General features: G+C 49.6%; 2 protein-coding genes across 4 annotated transcripts in view; both read right to left on the reverse strand.

Moving 5' to 3' along the window:
• The window catches only part of arfrp1 (ADP-ribosylation factor related protein 1), an 82,821-nt gene extending 64,249 nt beyond the window's left edge, over nucleotides 1-18,572 (reverse strand). For 2 of the 3 annotated variants that reach the window (XR_011948760.1, XM_072514789.1), the window contains exon 1: nucleotides 18,434-18,572. The gene's annotated coding sequence lies outside the window, so the exon portion shown is untranslated. Of the gene's footprint in view, nucleotides 1-17,796; nucleotides 17,916-18,433 lie in introns of those variants that run through there. The other variant, XM_072514791.1, reaches the window with a different exon arrangement.
• LOC140428386 (P2Y purinoceptor 1-like) lies at nucleotides 17,559-20,141 on the reverse strand. The gene has a single exon (XM_072514787.1). The coding sequence runs from the start codon at nucleotides 19,650-19,652 to the stop codon at nucleotides 18,624-18,626; it is 1,029 nt and encodes a 342-aa protein (XP_072370888.1). The 5' UTR covers nucleotides 19,653-20,141; the 3' UTR covers nucleotides 17,559-18,623.
• Between the last annotated feature and the right edge of the window lie 1,060 nt (nucleotides 20,142-21,201).

The following is a 21,201-nucleotide window of genomic DNA, read 5'->3' on the forward strand; positions in this document are numbered from 1 at the left end:
TAATTTGCAGTCACGCAATATTGCAGAAAATCTTTTATCTTATTAATTTATGTAAAAATTCACCTGATTTCTCAGGGCTGTCATGATCAAAAGGAAACAGAATGGGAATCGCCAGAGGTCTTCAGTACTGCAGTGGAACCATAGGACTACTATTAACTCCACATTCCGGTAAGTATTTTTTAACAAGCTTGGCTTTTTGGTGGCAGCCTCCAGCAATTTCTTGAAGGTTGTGGGTTAAACTGCATGTGAACCACTTCTGTTTCCTGAGCACAACTGGCCTGGGCGGCAGCTGCATCTGACAAATTTTGCAAAAGGCGCATTAAACCAGCATTCGTCTCCGTATTTCAAAATGCGGAGAGCCTAATCACTCTTTCTCTGCCCATAAATCAACTACATTACCAACCATTGCCTAGGTGAATAATTTTGTTAAAAGGAAGAGAGAGAAACAATGTGAGTTTATTAGTGCATTTCACAACCTCATAATGCCCCAAAGCACTTTACAATCAATGACGCACTTTTGAAGTGTAGTCACTGCGGTAATGTAGGAAACATGGGAGCTGGCCAGACCACCACATATTGATCTTGAATTGGGATGCAATTAAGCCACACCCAACTTTGCAATGCGGAGGGGCGATGTCAGATGGGGCCGATTCTTTAAAAAAAAAAAAAAAAAAATTTAGAGTACCCAATTATTTTTTCCAATTAAGGGACAATTTAGCATGGCCAATTCAACTTTTGGATGCACAACTTTTTGGGTTGTCTGGGAGAGACCCACGCAGACACGGGGAGAATGTGCAAACTCTGCATGGACGGTGTCCCGGGATTAAACTTGAGATTGTGGTGCCGTGAGACAGCAGTGCTAACCACTGTGCCGCTGTGCTGCCCCAATGTGGCCAATTCTAACTACCAGGCATGCTATGGGGCTGCAACTCTTGCTACTGGCTCCATCTGAATTTTTTTTGAAAACTGTTCCAATTTGCACTTTTGGTGGCTGTGGCAGCTTGTTCACTGTATCCACACCCCGAAAACCTGAGTAAAGCACGATTAATGGCATTTTCCAAAGGGATACTAAAATATACATTGCCCCCTGGTTTAGTCTATCTGGACACAACTAATATAGCATTAAAACTCTGGGACTAACCCTGTGAAATCAGTCATTTTTGCATCTATGCTATTCATTATCCACGAAAAACACGACCAATTTTATCCTTAATGTTTTTGGAAGTGCTTGCAGACGCTTTGCTATTTCTTTTTTTTAAAATATATTTTATTAAAGTTTTCAAACACAATTTTTCCACCTTACAAATCAACATAAAAGATAACACAATAACTAATAAGTAACATTATTTAAATAAAATAGTGAACTAGCAAAGTAACAAAAAATAGTGCTCCCCCCCCCTTCTAGGCTGCTGCTGACAATCTATTTTCCCTTAACGTTCTGCGAGATAGTCAAGGAACGGTTGCCACCGCCTGGAGAACCCCTGAACCGATCCTCTCAACGCAAACTTCATCCGTTCCAGTTTTATGAACCCTGCCATATCGTTTATCCAGGCCTCCACGCCGGGGGGTTTCGCTTCCTCCCACATGAGTAAGATCCTTCGCCGGGCTACCAGGGACGCAAAGGCCAGAATATCGGCCTCTTTCGCCTCCTGCACTCCCGGCTCCTCCGCTACCCCAAATATAGCTTACCACCAGCCTGGCTTTTGACCCGGACCTTCACCACCGTTGAAATCACTCTTGCCACTCCCCTCCAGTACTCATCCAGTGCCGGACACGACCAAAACATATGTGTGTGGTTCGCCAGGCTTCCCAAGCACCTCCCGCACCTGTCCTCCACTCCGAAGAACCTGCTCAGCCTTGCTCCCGTCATGTGTGCTCTGTGTAGAACCTTGAACTGTATCAGGCTAAGCCGCACGAGGAAGAGGAATTTACCCTACTTAGGGCATCAACCCACAGACTCTCCTCCCCCAGCTCTTCTTCCCATTTTCCTTTCAGCTCCTTTACCAGCGCCTCCCCCTCGTCTCTCATCTCCTGATATATTTCGGACACTTTGCCCTCCCCGACCCATACCCCCGAAATCACTCTATCCTGGATCCCCTGTGTCGGGAGCAGCGGAAATTCCCTCACCTGTTGCCTCGTAAACGCCCTCACTTGCATGTATCTAAAGATATTCCCCGGGGGCAATTCGTACTTTTCCTCCAGTGCTCCCAGGCTCGCAAACTCCCTGTCAATAAACAAGTCTCTCAATCTCCTAATTCCTGCCCGATGCCAGCTCTGGAACCCTCCGTCCATCCTTCCTGGGACAAACCTATGATTGTTCCTGATCGGGGACCACGCCGAGGCACCCGTCACACCCCTATGTCGCCTCCATTGCCCCCAGATCCTTAAGGTTGCCACCACCACTGGGTTCGTAGTGTACCTTTTCGGGGAGAGCGGTAGCAGCGCCGTCACCAGCGCCTTTAGGCTTGTTCCTTTACAGGACGCCATCTCCAGCCTCTTCCACGCCTCCCCCTCCTTCATCCACTTGCGAACCATCGCCACATTGGCGGCCCAGTAGTAATAGTCCAGATTTGGCAACGCCAGTCCCCCTCTGTCCCTGCTGCGCTGCAGGAACCCCCTCCTTACCCTCGGGGTCTTCCCCGCCCACACAAAACTCCTAACACTCCTATCTATTTTCTTAAAAAAGGCCTTGGTGATCAAAATGGGGAGACATTGAAACACAAAAAGAAACCTTGGGAGGACCATCATCTTGACCGCCTGCACTCTGCCCGCCAGTGAGAGCGGCAGCATATCCCACCTCTTGAAATCCTCCTCCATCTGCTCCACCAGCCGCGTCAGATTGAGTTTGTGTAAAGTTCCCCAGCTCCTGGCTACCTGAATCCCCAAATATCGGAAGCTCCTTTCCGCTCTCCTTAAGGCAGGCCGGCTATCCCTCTTCCCTGATCCCCGGGGTGTACTACGAAAAGCTCACTCTTCCTCATATTAAGCCTATATCCCGAAAAATCTCCAAACTCCCTCAATATCTGCATAACCTCTGTCATCCCCTCCACAGGATCCGCCACATACAGCAGTAGGTTATCTGCGTAGAGTGGCACTCAGTGTTCCTCTTCCCCCTCTAACCACCCCCCTCCATTTCCTAGAGTCTCTCAACGCTATGGCCAGTGGTTCAATTGCCAGCGCGAACAGTAATGGGGACAGGGGGCACCCCTGACTTGTTCCCCTATGTAACCGAAAATACTCCGATCTCTGCCGATTTGTGACTACACTTGCCACTGGGGCCCCATCAAGGAGTTTGACCCAACTGACAAACCCCTCCCCAAGCCCAAACCTCCTCAACACCTCCCATAAATACTCCCACTCTACCCTATCAAATGCCTTCTCTGCATCCATCGCTGCCACTCTCTCTGCCTCCCCCTCAGTTGGGGGCATCATTATCACCCCCAACAGCCGTCGCATGTTGACATTCAATTGTCTCCCCTTTACAAACCCTGTCTGGTCTTCATGCACCACCCCCGGGACACAATCCTCGATCCTCGTCGCCAGCACTTTTTCCAGCAACTTGGCGTCTACATTCAGGAGCGAGATAGGCCTATATGACCCGCATTGCAGCGGATCTTTATCTCGCTTCAGGATTAATGATATCGTCGCCTCCGACATTGTCGGGGGTAGAGTCACCCCTTCTCTGGCCTCGGTAAAGGTTCTCTCCAGCAGCGGGGCCATCAAGTCCACATATTTCCTATAAAATTCCACCGGGAACCCGTCTGGTCCCGGGGCCTTCCCTGCCTGCATGTTCCCCAGCCCTTTAATCACCTCGTCCATCCCGATTGGCGCCCCCAGACCTGCCACCCCCTGCTCCTCCACCTTCGGGAACCTTAGTTGATCCAAAAACTGTTGCGTCTTCTCTTTTCCCTCTTGGGATTGGGACCTATATAGCCTCTCATAAAATGTCTTGAACACCTTATTTACCTTCCCTGCACTCCACACCGTAGTTCCCGTTTCATCCCTAGCTCCCCCTGTTTCCCTCGCCGCTATCCTCTTACGAAGCTGGTGGGCCAGCAGTCGGCTCGCCTTTTCCCCATGTTCGTATCTCATCCCCTGTGCCTTCCTCCACTGTGCCTCTGCCTTCCCTGTGGTCAGCAGGTCAAACTCCGTCTGAAGTCTTTGCCTCTCTCTATATAGTCCTTCGTCCGGGGCCTCCGCATATCTTTTATCCACACTCAAAATCTCCCCCACTAATCTCTCCCTTTCTTTGCCCTCTTTTTTCTCCTTGTAAGCCCTAATGGAGATCAACTCTCCCCTAACCACTGCCTTCAGCGCTTCCCATACTACCCCCACCTGGACCTCACCATCATCATTGGCCTCCAGGTACCTCTCAATACATCCCCGCACCCTTCCACAGACCCCCTCATCCGCCAATAGTCCCACATCCAGTCGCCCAGAGTGGGCGCTGTTCCATCTCCTCTCCTAGTTCCAGATCCACCCAGTGCGGGGCATGGTCTGAAACGGATATGGCCGAATACTCCGTTCCTGCCACCCTCGAAATCAGTGCCCTGCTCAAAACAAAGAAATCTATCCGGGAGTATACCTTATGAACATGGGAGAAAAAGGAGAACTCTTTGGCCAACAGCCTAGCAAATCTCCACGGATCCACTCCCCCCATTTGCTCCATAAACCCCCTGAGCACCTTGGCCGCTGCCGGCCTTCTTCCGGTCCTGGATCCAGCACAGTATTGAAATCCCCCCCCCCTCCCCCCCCGCCGCCATTACCAGGCTTCCTACGTCCAGGTCCGGGATACGTCCCAGCATCCGCTTCATAAACCCGCATCATCCCAGTTCGGGGCATATACATTTACCAGCACGACCTCCTTTCCCTGCAATCTACCACTCACCATCAAATTCCTACCACCGTTGTCCACCACTATAATCCTAGCCACGAACGACACCCGTTTCCCCACCAATATCGCCACCCCTCTATTTTCTGCGTCCAACCCTGAGTGGAACACCTGTCCCACCCATCCTTTCCTTAACCTAACCTGATCCACCACCTTCAGATGTGTCTCCTGAAGCATGACCACGTCTGCCTTCAGTCCTTTAAGTGCGCGAACACTCGGGCCCTCTTAATCGGCCCATTTAGGCCTCTCACATTCCACGTGATCAGCCGGATTGTCGTTCCCCCCCCCCCCCCCACCCCCCCCTGCCGACTAGCCACCCCGATTCTAGGCCGGTCCCATGTCCAGGTCCCGCGCACCCACCCGTCCCCCAGGCGGCGCACTCCCGTCCCGACCACCTCTTCCCTTGCCAGCTCCCACTCGCTCCCAGCAGCAGCAACCCAGTTGACCCCCCCCCCCCCCCCCGCTAGATCCCCATCTAGCATGGTTACTCCCCCCATAATGCTTCCGAAAGTCAGCTGACTCCAACTGACCCCGGCTTCCCCCGCTCTCTCCTTGACCCCCCCCCATGTGTGGAACTCTCATCCTCCTTGTGCCTATCTTCCCGTCATCATCTCCCTAGCGCGGGAAAAAGCCCGCGCTTTCCTGGATCAGCCCCGCCCCCTATGGCGCAGCTTCCTTATCCCCCACCTGTGTCCCTTTTTCCACCGGCGCCCACATTTCTCAGTGTCCCCACGTCAAGAAGAGAAAAAAACCCATCTATCGTCCCGATACTGTGAACCTCCCATTCCCCAATTTACATTTCTGTACATCAACATCGTCATCTCCCCCACAGCATCAGTCCCTCAGTTCTGGTCCAATTACTCTTTGGATGAAGGTCCATGCCTCGTCCGACGTTTCAAAGTAGTAGTGTCTATCTTGGTACGTGACCCACAATCGCGCCGGCTGCAGCATCCCAAACTTTACTTTCTTCTTGTGAAGCGCCGCCTTGGCCCGATTAAAACTCGCTCTCCTTCTCGCCACCTCTGTGCTCCAGTCCTGATACACTCGTATCACCGCATTCTCCCACCTGCTCCTCCGTACCTTCTTGGCCCAGCTCAAAACAGCCTCTCTGTCGGTGAAGCGGTGAAATCTCACCACTATCGCCCTTGGTGGTTCTCCGGCCTTTGGTCTCCTCGCAAGGACCCGGTGAGCCCCTTCCACCTCCAGGGGGCCTGAGGGGGCCTCAGCTCCCATTAGCCCCAACGTCAGCTCCCTCCACTCCCTCGGGGAGACCCAGAATCTGGAGGTTCTTTCTCCTCGAGCTGTTCTCCAGGACTTCGAGCCTTTCCGATACACCTCTCATGTAGCGCCTCGTGCGTCTCCATTTTTACCGCTCGGCCCAGAATCTCATCCTCGTTCTCAGCTGCCTTCGCCATCACCCCACGGAACTCTTATCGCCTGGGCCTTCTGCGTTTCTTTTAGCCCTTCGATTGCCAATAACATCGGCGCCAGCACCTCTTTAATTCCTCCACACACCGTCGAAGGAATTCCTGCTGGTCCGGGCCCCATGTCGTCTGGGCTCCATCTGTCGCCATCTTGCTTCTTCCTTCTCTTCTCTGCCGCTGCTCCAAAGGATCCTTCGCAATCTGGCCACTACCACCGATCCTTTCCATACACACCAGGGGGGACTCCTTACTTTGTCATCCCACACTGGATTTGGTCCGAAAAAATTTCCGTTGGGGCTCCCAAAAAGAGCCCAAAAGTCCGTTAGAACGGGAGCTGCCGAAACGTGCGGCTTAGCAGTGCATCGCCGCAACCGAAAGTCCACGCTTTGCTAGTTCTATTGACCCTTAACATTGTTTACATCTGATATCTCCATTAATGATATAGTAATGGCTGGATTTTTATGACTCCTGTCACAATATTTATACTTCTAGCAAAGTACATAAGGCAGATAAGGACATTCTTGTGTTTTCTATCTGGAAAATGACTGGCACAATGAGCACTTTTCAACCCTCAGCATTTCATGCTCTGGTTTTTGTTATTTTTATTGACCCTCATAATTATGTATATCTTCACGAGTGTACAGTTTATAGCTTCACTGTTAATACAGCAGTGCCTGCATTTTTATTACACTTGTTAGAAACATTATTTTTCTTCTGTTAAGGTTTGATCAATGCGCAAACAACTGGGAACAGGCAGCTATAATTTGAGTGCAATGCCATTGATATCACAAGCATGCAGGCCTTTTTATAGTCCAGCACATCAATTAATTTTTTTTGTTCAAGGCAGCAGTGTGGGGCAATAGAACAATTTTCCAGTTTATTCACTCATTGTCAATTTGAACCAGTCCGAGATCAGATACACTCTGAGGATGGCTAAATTGAGCTTTGTTTTGCAATTACCCAACGATAAGTTTTAACCCCACCCGTAATGCACTAGTGTAACATTTTATTTTCTCCTAGTATTGGTCCTTGTGGCTTCAAGACCGAATTAGTATGGAATAGCTGCCAGCTTTGTTGACTCATTTCCAGTAAGGGACTGGGTTGGTTTCATCTCAAAACCATTTGGTGACCACCAGAATAAGCTGTGAGCATTATTTGAAGCTGGGTTCAAACATAATTTGCAGAGATGGAAATGTTAATCCATTTACACAACCATGTTATCTCTACAGTTAAAATTAGTGACAACAACAGTAATGGTCACATGCCAATTTACAATGTATTTCTGTGCTGTAAAATCATAATATATTAAAAACTTTTTTAAAAAACTGACATGTCATATTGATCTGTGTGCAAAAAGAAGACCAGCATGTGCCGCAGCAATATTCACTGAGAGTACATCTGATGCAGATTTTTTTATTTCGGGCAGAACATTTGATTTGTTAAAATTAGGATGTGCTTGCAACATTTTGTAATATTTATGATATCTGTCCTATAACCATATGTACTTTAAAAGTCCAGGAGTCTAGAACAGTTTTGAAGTCAAACAGCTGATATGAAATTGATTTGTCTGTGCTTGGACAGACTCAGTACAGCAGATTTTTACAAATTTCCACATTGAATTCACAGAAAATCCAGCAGAAACAACTGTATCACCATGCCCAAATCCTAAATAAACACTATCGACATGCAAAGCTTCACCAGAAGTATGAATTCATAAGTCTAAATATATACAGTGCAGCACGGTGACACAGTGGTTAGCATTGCTGCCTCATGGCACCAAGGTTCCAGGTTCAATCCCGGCCCTGGGTCTCTGTCCGTGTGGTTTGCACATTCTCCCCGTGTTTGTGTGAGTTTCGCCCACACAACCCAAAGATGTGCGGGGTAGGTGGACTGGCCACGCCAAATTGCCCCTTAATTGGAAAAAATTAATTGGGTACTCTAAATGTTAAAAATAAAATTATAAATATATGCAAGGTTCACGCTTTTCATTTCCTGTGTTTGAAACTCTGCTACTTCCCCAAATGTTACATTATTTATTTTACTTTGAATGCAGGTTGGTCTTGACCAGTGACAGCGCCATACCCTGTGTAAATGGTTCCCTATTATCGAGTACTAATACTATGTCTTGAATATGAGAAGAAAAGCTTATAATGGGATCTCCAGTTTAACTATCCATTTGTTGGCTTCCTGGGATGCGGAGTAGAGAAATGTCCCACAACCGATTTTAGTGGACAGGTTGATGGCATGCATTCTGTGGTCTTGGACTCCGTGTCAGTCACACTTTTGGCCATCCCTCACCTTCCACATGGAGCAGGTTGCATAGTCCATGCCCTTTTATGGATTTCGTTGAGTATTATCCATTATCCTCGAGGGAGGGCAAAGCCAGGGACCTTTGCTATTGAGTCATTGCTGCGATGGTGTACCTTTTTTTTTTTTTTGTTGTTGGATGTGGTTCATAGCTAGTGCGTTGACATCAGCTGCCTCGTCATCTCAAAATCATACCGTCCTTGTACCTCTCTGTAAGCTACTGCTCCAACCTGGATCTCTTCAGAGACTTTCAACGTGTTATTGCCTTATAAATCCATATCTAGTAATCTTTCCAATCAATTTCCTCCTGACAAAGTACTGGAATTGCTCTAATCAAAATCATAAATTACACCCCTTGACAGCAATCATGGTGCATTAACCCTCCTTCAGTTTTATGCAGCCGTTCACATGGTCAGCATACCATCCTCCAAAGCCTCTTCCTTGTAATCCAGTTCGGTGGGAGTGAGTTTATGATCTGATCAAAGGAAATCTGCATACAGTTATGAAAGAATCATAGAATCCCTATGAATCCAGTGCAGAAGGAGGCCATTTGGCCCATTGAGTCTGTACCCATCCTCTGAACGAGCATGCCCCCAAGCTGGGACTTTTGTCCAATGCGTGGGTTAGTGGTGAGGTTTAATGATATACTGATTCATATGCTATGCTTAAATGCTGAACAGATCTCTGAATATTGGAATTATTCACACAATTTTATATATTTGAGTTATCTAATCAACCGCACTAGTACTGGATCTACCATGTAAATATTAAATTCATATCTCGCCAGTGAGAAAATATGGTAGTGTAGCCACATCAGAGAAAGAAAACATTACAGATATTTTATGAGTTAAATGAGTTTCTCAGCTGATGATTGCACACTGTTACCTCCATATAGGGCGAGGCCACAACACGGTACCAGCCAGTGTACAGTACATTTAGTATTTCACAGGAGAGCATGCTGACATATCACCCTTGAACTAAAAGTCGACTGCACCTCACCATTCCAGTTGATTGCAACAAACCTGATACACGTAGCAAAGTAACCAAAAAGGTAGTGGGTGCACTCTGCCAGTAGATTGAAGTGGGTGTATTCTCCAAGTTAACTGTACAAATAATCAGAATCATTGCCTTAGACACAACAGTACCTCTTGAAAGATTACACCCATTTATCATTAGCTACCATAATGTAAACTCATGCAGTCAATTTTACAATTCAGTTAGCTGTTCTATTGAACCAGGATTTCTTTCTAGTAGCATTTTAAAAAAGTTTTCCGTTGAGATTATTAGGGCGAAGTCACATTGCAGCAATCAGTCTGAGACTGGAAGCTGCAGTTAAAGTTCCAGCTGGACAGAACTTTCTTCACATTGCCTGTGAGGGGAGAGGATCCATGGAGATCAAGAACTCAGTGAAGAGACGCAAACAGGGAATGAATTTAATATGTTTAAAAGCATCCAGAGATTGCAACAAGGGATTGTGGGAATTTTAATAACCACATATTTTTTTTAATATAAATTTAGAGTACCTAATTCATTTTTTCCAATTAAGGAGCAATTTAGCATGGTCAATCCACCTAGCCTGCACATCTTTGGGTTGTATGGGCGAAACCCACACAAACACGGGACGAATGTGCAAACTCCACACGGACAGTGACCCGGAGCCGGGATCGAACCTGGGACTTCGGCGCCGTGTGGCAGCAGTGCTACTCACTGCACCACCGTGCTGCCTTAATAACCACATATGACGCCCCAATGGATTTACCTTCCATCCGGTAACTGTTGTGCAACTCCTGTTGTGCGAGTCACGCTTTTTAAAAATGTGATCATGGGATCTGAATGTTCCTAGCAAGTCCAACAGTTATTGCCTAATGGCCATCATAATACAGTGTGGAGTTGCCTCCCTGAACTGTTGCAATCCATCTGATGTAGGTATACCTACACGTTCTAGGATTGCCCTGGATTGTGTCAAGCTTCTTGTGTTGTTGGAACTGCACTCATCCAAGCAAGTGAAGAGTATTCCAACACAATCCTGATGTGCCTTGCGGGTGGACATGCTTTGGAATTATCAGCCATATAAATATTGTAGCTACAAGGGCATGTCATTGGCTGGGAATCCCAAAGCTTTGATAATGATTAAGTGAAAATAATGTTTTGAGAATCAAAAGAACATCTGAACAGAGCAAATTGGAGCTTGAGTAGGCCATTCGGCCCCTTGAACCTGCTCCGCCATTCAAACAGATCACAGCTAATGTACCTCAATATCATCTTTCCACCGCACCCCCTCTATATTGTTTGATGTTATTAATACCTGGAAATCTCTCAATCTCCGTTGTGAATATACTCCATGGCTGAGCCTCCACAACCGTCTGAGATAGAGAATGCAAACATTTATCACACTCTGAAGTAATTCCTCATTTCAGTGCTAAATTACCTACCTCTTAATCTGAGACCGTGTCCCCCAGATCGAGACCCTACCCCCGCTCCTCCCCCCAACCACCACCAGCTAGGGGAAATAATCTTCCTGCATCTATCTTGTCAAACCCTGTAAGAATTGTGTAGACTTCAATGCGATCACCTCCCAACCTTCTAAATTCCAGAGAGTATAGACCCAATCGCCTCAAACTCTCATAGGACCATCCTGCCACCCAGGGATCAGACTGGTGATCTTTTGCTTCACTCCCTCTTTGGGAGATGGTTAGACTTTCTCTCATTGGATGTGGTTGTGGTAGTATGTATTAGGGGTCATGTGGGACTCTGAAGCCGTGATGCTATTGGCTGACAGATCCCGGGTCCTGGTTGGCTGTTGACTCCTGGCTCCGCCCTGAAGGCGGAGTATAAGAACCCGAGCTTCTCCCCGCCGCTCCATTCTGTTGCTGAACTGCTGTGGACAAGTCTCGCTTAATAAAACCTCATCGACTTCATCTCTACTCGTCTCTCTCGTAAGTCATTGTGCGCTACAATTTATTAAGCGAGCTTAAAGGACTATGGAGCTCCCGATCGCACCGGAACGCCTGCGGATCAGCCCCCATGCAGCGAACTCGGCAGCAATTTTTAAACACTGGCAAGCTTATTTTGAAGGCTACCTCCGAACGGCCCCCGGCCGGATCACAGAAGACCAGAAAATGCAGGTCCTGCATTCGAGGGTAAGCCCGGAAATTTACCCTCTCATCGAAGACGCAGAGGATTTCCCGACGGCGCTCGCAGCACTGAAGAGCATCTACGTTCGCCCCGTGAACCAGGTCTACGCACGCTACCAACTCGCAACGAGATGGCAAAGTCCCGGAGAATCGTTAGAGGAATTCTACGCCGCGCTGCTAATATTGGGACGGGGCTGCAGCTGCCCGCCGGTGAACGTGATTGAACACACCGACATGCTAATTCGCGATGCGTTTGTGGCAGGTATGAACTCTCCCCAAATCCGCCAAAGACTTTTAGAAAGAGAGTCGCTAGGACTCTCAGAGGCATGGGCCATTGCAGCTTCCCTAGATGTGGCCTCGCAAAACGCCTGCGCCTACAGCCCCGACCGCGCGGCAGCCCCTTGGGCTCCGTGGACCCCCGTCGCGACAAACCCCCCCCCTCCCTCACAGGCTTGCGCGGTGAAAGCGCCAGATCATCCCGGGGGGGCCCGCTGCTATTTCTGCGGGCAAGCGAAACACCCCCGGCAGCGCTGCCCGGCCCGCGCAGCTATTTGCAAAAGCTGCGGCAAGAAGGGCCATTACGCGGCTGTGTGCCGGTCCCGGGCGGTCGCCGCAATCCCCGGAGAAGAACGAGCCCAGCGCATCCCAAACGCTCCCCACCCCCCCCCCCAACGCCCCATGTGCGACCCGCGGGTGCCGCCATTTTGGGTCCCGGGCACCACGAGGGGAGGATGGGTGCCGCCATCTTGTGACTCCCCAGCCACGTGCGATTCATGGGGGCGGCCATTTTGTCCACCCCCGACCGCGTGCGATCCATGGGGGCGGCCATTTTGTCCACCCCAGCCGCGTGCGATTCATGGACGCCGCCATCTTGGATGACAACAAAGGACCTCAGCATCGACGGCTCCACGGGGTCCGAAGAAGACGCCGAGACACTACGACCACGACTGGCTTCGGTGACGCTGGATCAATCACGGCCCCGGACGCTCCAGACAACGACAACAACGGTGCTGATCAACGGACACGAGACTTCATGCCTGATCGACTCCGGGAGCACCGAAAGTTTCATTCACCCCGACACGGTAAGACGCTGTTTTCTGACCATCCATCCAAGTACGCAAAAGATTTCCCTAGCTGCAGGATCCCACTCCGTAGAGATCAAAGGGTTCTGCATCGCGAACCTAACGGTGCAAGGGAGGGAGTATAAAAACTACAGGCTCTGCGTCCTTCCCCAACTCTGCGCGCCCACATTACTGGGATTAGATTTCCAGTGTAACCTGCAGAGCCTAACATTTCAATTCGGTGGCCCAATACCCCCACTCGCTATCTGCGGCCTCGCAACTCTCAAGGTTGAACCACCGTCCTTGTTTGCAAACCTCACCCCGGATTGCAAACCCGTCGCCACTAGGAGCAGACGGTACAGCGCCCAGGACCGGATATTTATTCGGTCTGAAGTCCAGCGGTTGCTGAAGGAAGGCATAATCCAGGCCAGCAATAGTCCCTGGAGAGCCCAGGTGGTAGTAAAGACCGGGGAAAAGCAAAGGATGGTCATAGACTATAGCCAGACCATCAACAGGTACACACAGCTAGATGCGTACCCTCTCCCCCGCATATCCGACATGGTAAATCGGATTGCCCAGTATAAGGTTTTCTCCACCGTCGACCTCAAGTCCGCCTACCACCAGCTCCCCATCCGCCCAGGTGACCGCAAGTACACAGCCTGCGAGGCAGATGGGCGTCTATACCACTTCCTAAGGGTCCCATTTGGTGTCACGAACGGGGTCTCGGTCTTCCAACGGGAGATGGACCGAATGGTTGACCAGCACGGGTTGCAGGCCACGTTCCCGTATCACGACAACGTAACCATCTGCGGCCAGGATCAGCAGGACCACGATGCCAACCTCCAAAAATTTCTCCAGACCGCTAACGCCTTGAACCTCACATACAACGAGGAAAAGTGCGTTTTTAGCACAAACCGGTTGGCCATCCTGGGATACGTAGTGCGCAATGGGATAATAGGCCCCGACCCCGAACGCATGCGCCCCCTCATGGAATTTCCCCTCCCCCACTGCTCCAAAGCCCTGAAACGTTGCCTGGGGTTCTTTTCATATTACGCCCAGTGGGTCCCCCAGTATGCAGACAAGGCCCGCCCGCTAATACAGACTACTACCTTCCCCCTGTCGACAGAGGCTCGCCAGGCCTTCAGCCGCATCAAAGCGGATATCGCAAAGGCCACGATGCGCGCCATCGACGAGTCCCTCCCCTTCCAGGTCGAGAGTGACGCCTCCGACGTAGCTCTGGCGGCCACCCTTAACCAAGCGGGCAGACCCGTGGCCTTTTTCTCCCGAACCCTCCACTCCTCAGAAATCCGCCACTCCTCAGTGGAAAAGGAAGCCCAAGCCATAGTGGAAGCTGTGCGACATTGGAGGCATTACCTGGCCGGCAGGAGATTCACTCTCCTCACCGACCAACGGTCGGTAGCCTTCATGTTCGATAATGCACAGCGGGGCAAAATTAAAAATGACAAGATCTTAAGGTGGAGGATCGAACTCTCCACCTTCAACTACGAGATCTTGTACCGTCCCGGAGAGCTGAACGAGCCGTCCGATGCCCTATCCCGCGGCACATGTGCCAACGCACAAATAGACCGTCTCCAAGCCCTCCACGAGGACCTCTGCCACCCGGGGGTCACTCGGTTCTACCAGTTTATAAAGTCCCGCAACCTCCCCTACTCTGTGGAGGAGGTCCGTACAGTCACCAGGAACTGCCACATCTGCGCGGAGTGCAAACTGCACTTTTTCAGGCCGGATAGAGCGCACCTGATCAAGGCTTCCCGCCCCTTTGAACGCCTCAGTCTGGATTTCAAAGGGCCCCTCCCCTCCACCGACCGCAACACATACTTCCTGAATATGGTGGACGAGTACTCCCGTTTCCCCTTCGCCATCCCCTGCCCCGACATGACAGCGGCCACAGTCATTAAAGCACTTGGCACCATATTCACACTGTTCGGTTGCCCCGCATATATCCATAGCGACAGGGGGTCCTCCTTCATGAGTGACGAGCTAAGCCAGTTCCTGCTCAGCAAGGGCATAGCCTCGAGCAGGACGACCAGCTACAACCCCCGGGGGAACGGGCAAGTAGAGAGGGAGAACGGCACGGTCTGGAAGACCGTCCTACTGGCCCTACGGTCCAGGGACCTCCCAGTTTCCCGGTGGCAGGGGGTCCTCCTGGACGCTCTCCACTCCATCCGGTCGCTGCTGTGTACCATCACTAACCAAACGTCTCATGAGCGCCTCCTTGTCTTCCCCAGGAAGTCCTCCTCCGGAACGTCGCTGCCGACCTGGCTGGCGGCCCCCGGACCCATCTTGCTCCGGAAACATGTGCGGGTGCACAAGTCGGGCCCGTTGGTCGAGAGGGTTCACCTCCTCCACGTGAACCCGCAGTACGCCTACGTGGCGTACCCCGACGGCCGACAGGACACGGTCTCCCTGCGAGACCTGGCGCCCGCTGGCAACACACACCCCCCCCCGACACCGATCATCCCCTCCCTGCCACCGGCACACCCCGCGACCGCCCCCTTCCCGGGAGGATCGGCCCTCCTCCCGTGTCCGCCCAGGAGTGAAACAGGAACAAACACCGAAAGGCTCCCGGAGACGACAACGCCGGAACAAGCACCTGCACCACCACCGGGGCTGAGGCGATCGACGAGGAAGACCAGACTGCCCGCTCGACTCGTGGCATCGGCGTGACACCAAGAATGCTGTTGGACTGTAACAAAAAATTTTTCTCTTACTAATATTGTAAATAGTTTCACAAACCTTGTACATAGCCCAGTGTAGGGCTAAAACTGTAATGACATGCCCGAAATTTTCCTCCCAGGACCAGCCTTGTAAACCCCTACCACCATGCGAACCACCACCCCGCCGGGTTCATTTTTAACAAGGGGTGAATGTGGTAGTATGTATTAGGGGTCATGTGGGACTGTGAAGCCGTGATGCTATTGGCTGACAGATCCTGGGTCCTGGTTGGCTGTTGACTCCTGGCTCCGCCCTGAAGGCGGAGTATAAGAACCCGAGCTTCTCCCCGCCGCTCCATTCTGTTGCTGAACTGCTGGGGACAAGTCTCGCTTAATAAAGCCTCATCGACTTCATCTCTACTCGTCTCTCTCGTAAGTCATTGTGCGCTACAGTGGTCATTGTTGAGTTCTTGTGTAGCACAAATGTTACTTGCCACTTATCCACCCAAGCGAGCTGTCCAAATCTTGCTGCATGAATTGCTTCAGTATATGGTACTGAACACTGTAATTATCAGTGAATATCCCCACCTCTGACCTTGTGATGAGGCTAAGTCATTGATGAAGGAGCTGAAGATGGTTGGGCCTAAGGAACTTCTGCAGTTGACTACTCATACCAGTGTAGCATGTGGTGGTTGAAAAGCTGGGGGAAGTGGGGGGTCAACTTTTACACTGAGTCTATGCAAAAACATAGCTGCCAAAAAGGGGCTTCCTTATATGCTGGCTTGACTTCTGCACCTTGATTTACAATTATTTGACCGAGTATGGCATCAAGGAGCCCTAGCAAAACTGGAGTAAATGGGAATCAGGAGAAAACCTGGCACCAAGGAAGAATCTTGTGATTGGAGGTCAATCATCTCAGCTCCAGGACATCACTGCAGGAGTTCCTCAATGAAGTATCCTAGGCCCAACTATTTTCAGCTGCTTCATCAATGACCTTCCCTCCATCATAAGCCTAGATGATTGCACATTCAGCACCATTTGCATTTCTTCAGATAATGAAGCAGTCCATGTGCAAATACAGCAAGACCTAGACAGTAACCAGGCTTAGGCTGACAAGTGGCAAGTAACATTCACGCCACACAAGTGCCAGGCAATGACCATCTCCAACAAGAGAGGATCTAACTATTTCCCCTTACCATTGTTTAATCCCCCACTCTCAACATCCTGGGAGTTACCATTGACCAAACACTGAGCTGGACTAGCTATATAAATACTGTGGCTACCAGAGAAGGCCAAAGGCTAGGAATCCTGCGGCGAGTAACTCACCTCCTGACCCCTTCTAGCCTGTCCAGCATCTACAAGGCACACATCAGGAGTGTGATGGAATAAACTGCACTTGCTTGGATGAGTACAGCTCCAACAACACTCAAGAAGCCTGACACCATCCAGGGTAAAGCAACCCCTTGATTGCTACCTCTTTCACAAACATTCAATCTCTCCACCACCGACACAGTAGCAGCAGTGTGTACCATTTACGCAGTATAGGAACTCAACCAAGGACCCTTAGGCAGCACATTCCAAACCCACAGCCACTACCATCCAGGAAGGTCAAGGGCAGCAGATACATGGTTCCTCTCCAAGCCCCTCACCATCCTGAATTGGAAATATATCGCCGTTCCTCAACTGTTGCTGGGTCAAAACCCTGGAACTCAGTCTCTAACAGCACACCTCATGGACTACAGCAGTTCAAGGCAACTCACCTCCATCTTCTGAAGGGCAACTAGGAATGGACAATAAATGCAGGACTAACCAGCTACTCTCATCCTGTAAAAATGGAAATAAATATTCTGCAATAAAGCCAAACGTACCTTGTCTGTCTGTCTGTAAAGTCTTGTCTTGTCGACTAGTCTAGTCTTGTCTGTAAAGATGCTGGTGTGAAACGTTTACTACATTAAAGGTGCTGTATAAATTCAAGTGGATGTCCTTATAAAATGGTATTTTGGAATGAAAAGCACCCAGTACTTCTTAACGCACTTAAACTTCACATAATCAAACAAGCAACACAATGATGTAAAACATTTATTTTTATCATCGTCAAAAATCATTTCCAAAATAATTACTTAATTCACTAAAAAAAACATTTTAAAGGGATTCAATCCATTCACGTTAATGTAGCTGGCTCAACAGAAACCTTCAGTAGCTATGTTTATCCACGACTATACCGTGTAATAGGAATACTTTAACCTGGTGTTGTAAGACTTCATACCGTGTAAGTAAGACAGTCAGTAAATACAAATATTTTACCTTCACAACATCCGCCCCGCAGATTGAACTTTTTGCGCTTTAATATTGCGTTGTACTTTTTTTTAAATCCTCCGAAGGGCCGAGCATTATGACCATTCTTTGCAGATAGCAACAATACCTGACGACAAACTTCCTATTTTGAAATAATATACTGAAAAGAGGCGGCACCAAACTGGTGCTGGATTATTATCTCTTCATTTGTGAATGGTTCGGGAAGCATTAAGAGCAGCGGGCAGGCCACACAATGTCAACTGACACGTTAAAAAAGAAACAATTCTGTTTGAGTGCGGGGAGGGTTATCGGGGTCAAGATAAACTACAGGCTTCCCCGAGTCTTTAGTTGAGAGATCTCAAATGTAAAACACGTTCAACATTGCGCATTGAGATGCTCGAATGGTGAAACTTGCTCTACATTGTTTGAAGGAAATTGAAGTTGAAATGTCCACCATGCAATCTATTTACCAATGAGTTTACTCTTACAGAGAACCGGCTGTGGTGATATGCATCACTGTAAATACACAAGGGGTAAATGTAAATACACAACGACTAAGTAAACAAAGCTGCATCGAGTTGCAGCCCGTTATCCCAGATTACAGAACACAACACCGGCTACAGTCTCGGAAAAAAGAGCAACTCACCCAATACCAAAGATGATCCATCACTATAGGCACCCATGTGTATAAAGGACGTTAGTTTATTAAACATTTTTTGTTTAAATCAATATTGCAGTGCTAAGCCAGATAAAGAAATTACTTTGGGAAATAATCCGAACCATTCCCAATGACAGTGCAATAAATGAAGAGGTGCTATTGTGGAAATGTGTAGCATTTATAGACTAGAAAGTAACGTCCTTTTCTGGCCTTGACTCAAGTGCTGCGCCTGGATGTTAGCCACTGAGGACAAAGACCGGCTCATCTTTTTCCCAAACTTTTCTACCCGTGTCTTCACATCATCCCCGGCCAGAAGGTAGACGAGCGGATTGATGGCGCTGTTCAGACTGGCCAGCGCCCGAGACACCTGATACACCAGGTAAATGTCCTTGAAGCTTTGAATGCACTGGCCCTGGACTTGGAAATGCCTCGCGATCAAGTTGGCGTTCCTCAGAAAGTGGTAGGGTGTGAAACAGAAAGAAAACAAGACGGTGACGATCAGCACGAGTCTGAGGCAGCGACTCCTCAAGTCTTGGTCCACGCCGTGATTTCTGATGAGGACGAAAACAACGTGGCTGTAACAGCCCAGGATAATTAGAAAGGGGATGACAAAAGCGGTCACAGACAGAGCCAGGTTGTAGTTTATGTAGCCCGGCAGCTCCTCGTTCATCGCACTGTCGAAGCATATTGTGGCATTGGCGTTCGTCTTGGTGAAATGTAAATCCACCGAGGTTTGGGTTAGAACCAGCCCCCAGACCAGGGCACTGACCAGGACCGAGTGGCGGAGTTTCCATTTGCCCATCATCCTCATGGGGTGCACGATGCCCAGGTACCGCTGCACGCTGATGCAAGTGAGGAATCCGATGCTGCCCGACAGGTTGAGGTGGAAAAGCAGCCTGGTTATTCTGCAGAACACTTTGCCAAAAACCCACCGGCGCCGATTGACATAGTACACCACCAGGAAGGGCAAAGTGGTTACATACAGGAGGTCAGCCAAGCCCAGGTTAAAGAGGAATACGGTCAGGCTGCTCCATTTCCTCCGGCTCAACCACATGGAAACCAAAACGCAGCAATTGCCCAGGAAGCCCACGATGAACACGATGCTGTACACGGCAGGCAGCAACTGAGATGTGAAGTCCTTGTTCACTTTACAGTAAGTCCAGTTGGCTGGCGCGGCGGTGAGTGACACAGAAGAATTCTCCCCCATGGCCAGATCACCTCACAAGTTAGAGGCTGCGGGGGAAACCTGTCGCTTGGCAGAGCCGACCTCAGGCTGCAGGAGAATTCAGCGAGAGCTGCCGTCCAGCTTCTCTCTCCCCACCCCCGCACCACCACGCTGCTCTGCCCCGTTGTCACTTTGCTGCTGGTGTGAGTGGATTTGACGGTGTGTTAACTCCAGGCAGATAGCAGTTCAGCCTCCCCGAGGAAGTGACACCACGTCCCCGCATTTATTAACGGTGGTCACCTGTCTCCAAAGTAAAAAAAAAGACTGCTTTGGCGTTAAGGTGAGAGAGCGTTCGGGTCCAGAGATAAAATCAACACGTGGTGCCGATTTTGCGGCGGATATCAGGGCGAGCTAATTTGCAGACAGCAACCGTCAAGACACCCCCGCGTGATTAAAGATAGCACTCAAGAAGTTGACGCTGGCTTCCCCTATACCTCCAGAAACAACAGCTCTTCATACTTGTCTGCAGACGTCACAGAGCCTTCTTCGCAGGACCTCAGCAGATAGAGACGCAGGCTTGTCTAACCTGCCCCCGGGGAGCCAGTTGGAATATATCCTCACTCAGGGGCTCTCTCTCTCAATCGTGTTCTCACACACTTTCACTCACACTCAGTCGCACACACTCATACTCTCACTTTCACCCACTCCAGGTCTGCAAAATCATGTGGGGCATAGACCGAGTGGATAGTCAGAGATTTTTCCCCAGGGTAGAGGGGTCAATTACAAGGGGGCATATGTTTAAGGTGAGAGGGGCAAGGTTTAGAGGAAATGTGCGAGGTAAGTTTTTTACACAGAGGGTAGTGGGTGCCTGGAACTCGTTGCCGGAGGAGGTGGTGGGAGCTGTGACGATAGTGGCGTTTAAGGGGCATCTTGACAAATACATGAATAGGATGGGAATAGAGGGATACAGACCCAGGAAGTGTAGAAGATTTTGTTTAGACGGGCAGCATGGTCGGCACAGGCTTGGAGGTCCGAAGGGCCTGTTCCTGTGCTGTACCTTTCTTTGTTCTCACTTGCACTCTCTCTCACTTTCACACTCACTCTTTTACTCTATCGCACTCTCACCCACTCACTCTCACACTCTCTCCATTGCACGCTCACCCTCATTCACCCTCTCACTCACTCTCAATTTCACTCACTCACTTTCCCACTATCTCTCAATCTCACCCTCTGTCATTCTCTCTCACTTTCACTCACACTCTCACTCTCTCTCACTTTCACTCGTACACTCATTTCCTCTCCCTCACTTTCATTTGCACTCACTCTCTTACTCATTCTTACTTTCACTTGTATTCTCTCTTCTCATTCGCTCTCTCCCAATCACAGTCACTCATTGGCTCTCTCACTCACACACTCTCCCTTTCACTCATTCACTTTTACTCACTCTCACTCTCTCACTTTCACTTGCACACACTCTCATTTACTCTCTGACTTGTACTCACTCCCATTCACCCTCTCACTTGCACTCACTCATTCACCTCTCACTTGCGCTCACTCATTCACCTCTCACTTGCAGTCTATCTCATTTGCT

The sequence above is a fragment of the Scyliorhinus torazame genome, chromosome 8 (genome assembly GCF_047496885.1).
Source record: "Scyliorhinus torazame isolate Kashiwa2021f chromosome 8, sScyTor2.1, whole genome shotgun sequence".
Lineage (NCBI taxonomy): Eukaryota > Metazoa > Chordata > Chondrichthyes > Carcharhiniformes > Scyliorhinidae > Scyliorhinus > Scyliorhinus torazame.

Excerpts from the sequence above, each read along its gene's own strand:
- LOC140428386 (XM_072514787.1), bottom strand. The coding sequence starts at position 19,652 with ATGGGGGAGAATTCTTCTGTGTCACTCACCGCCGCGCCAGCCAACTGG.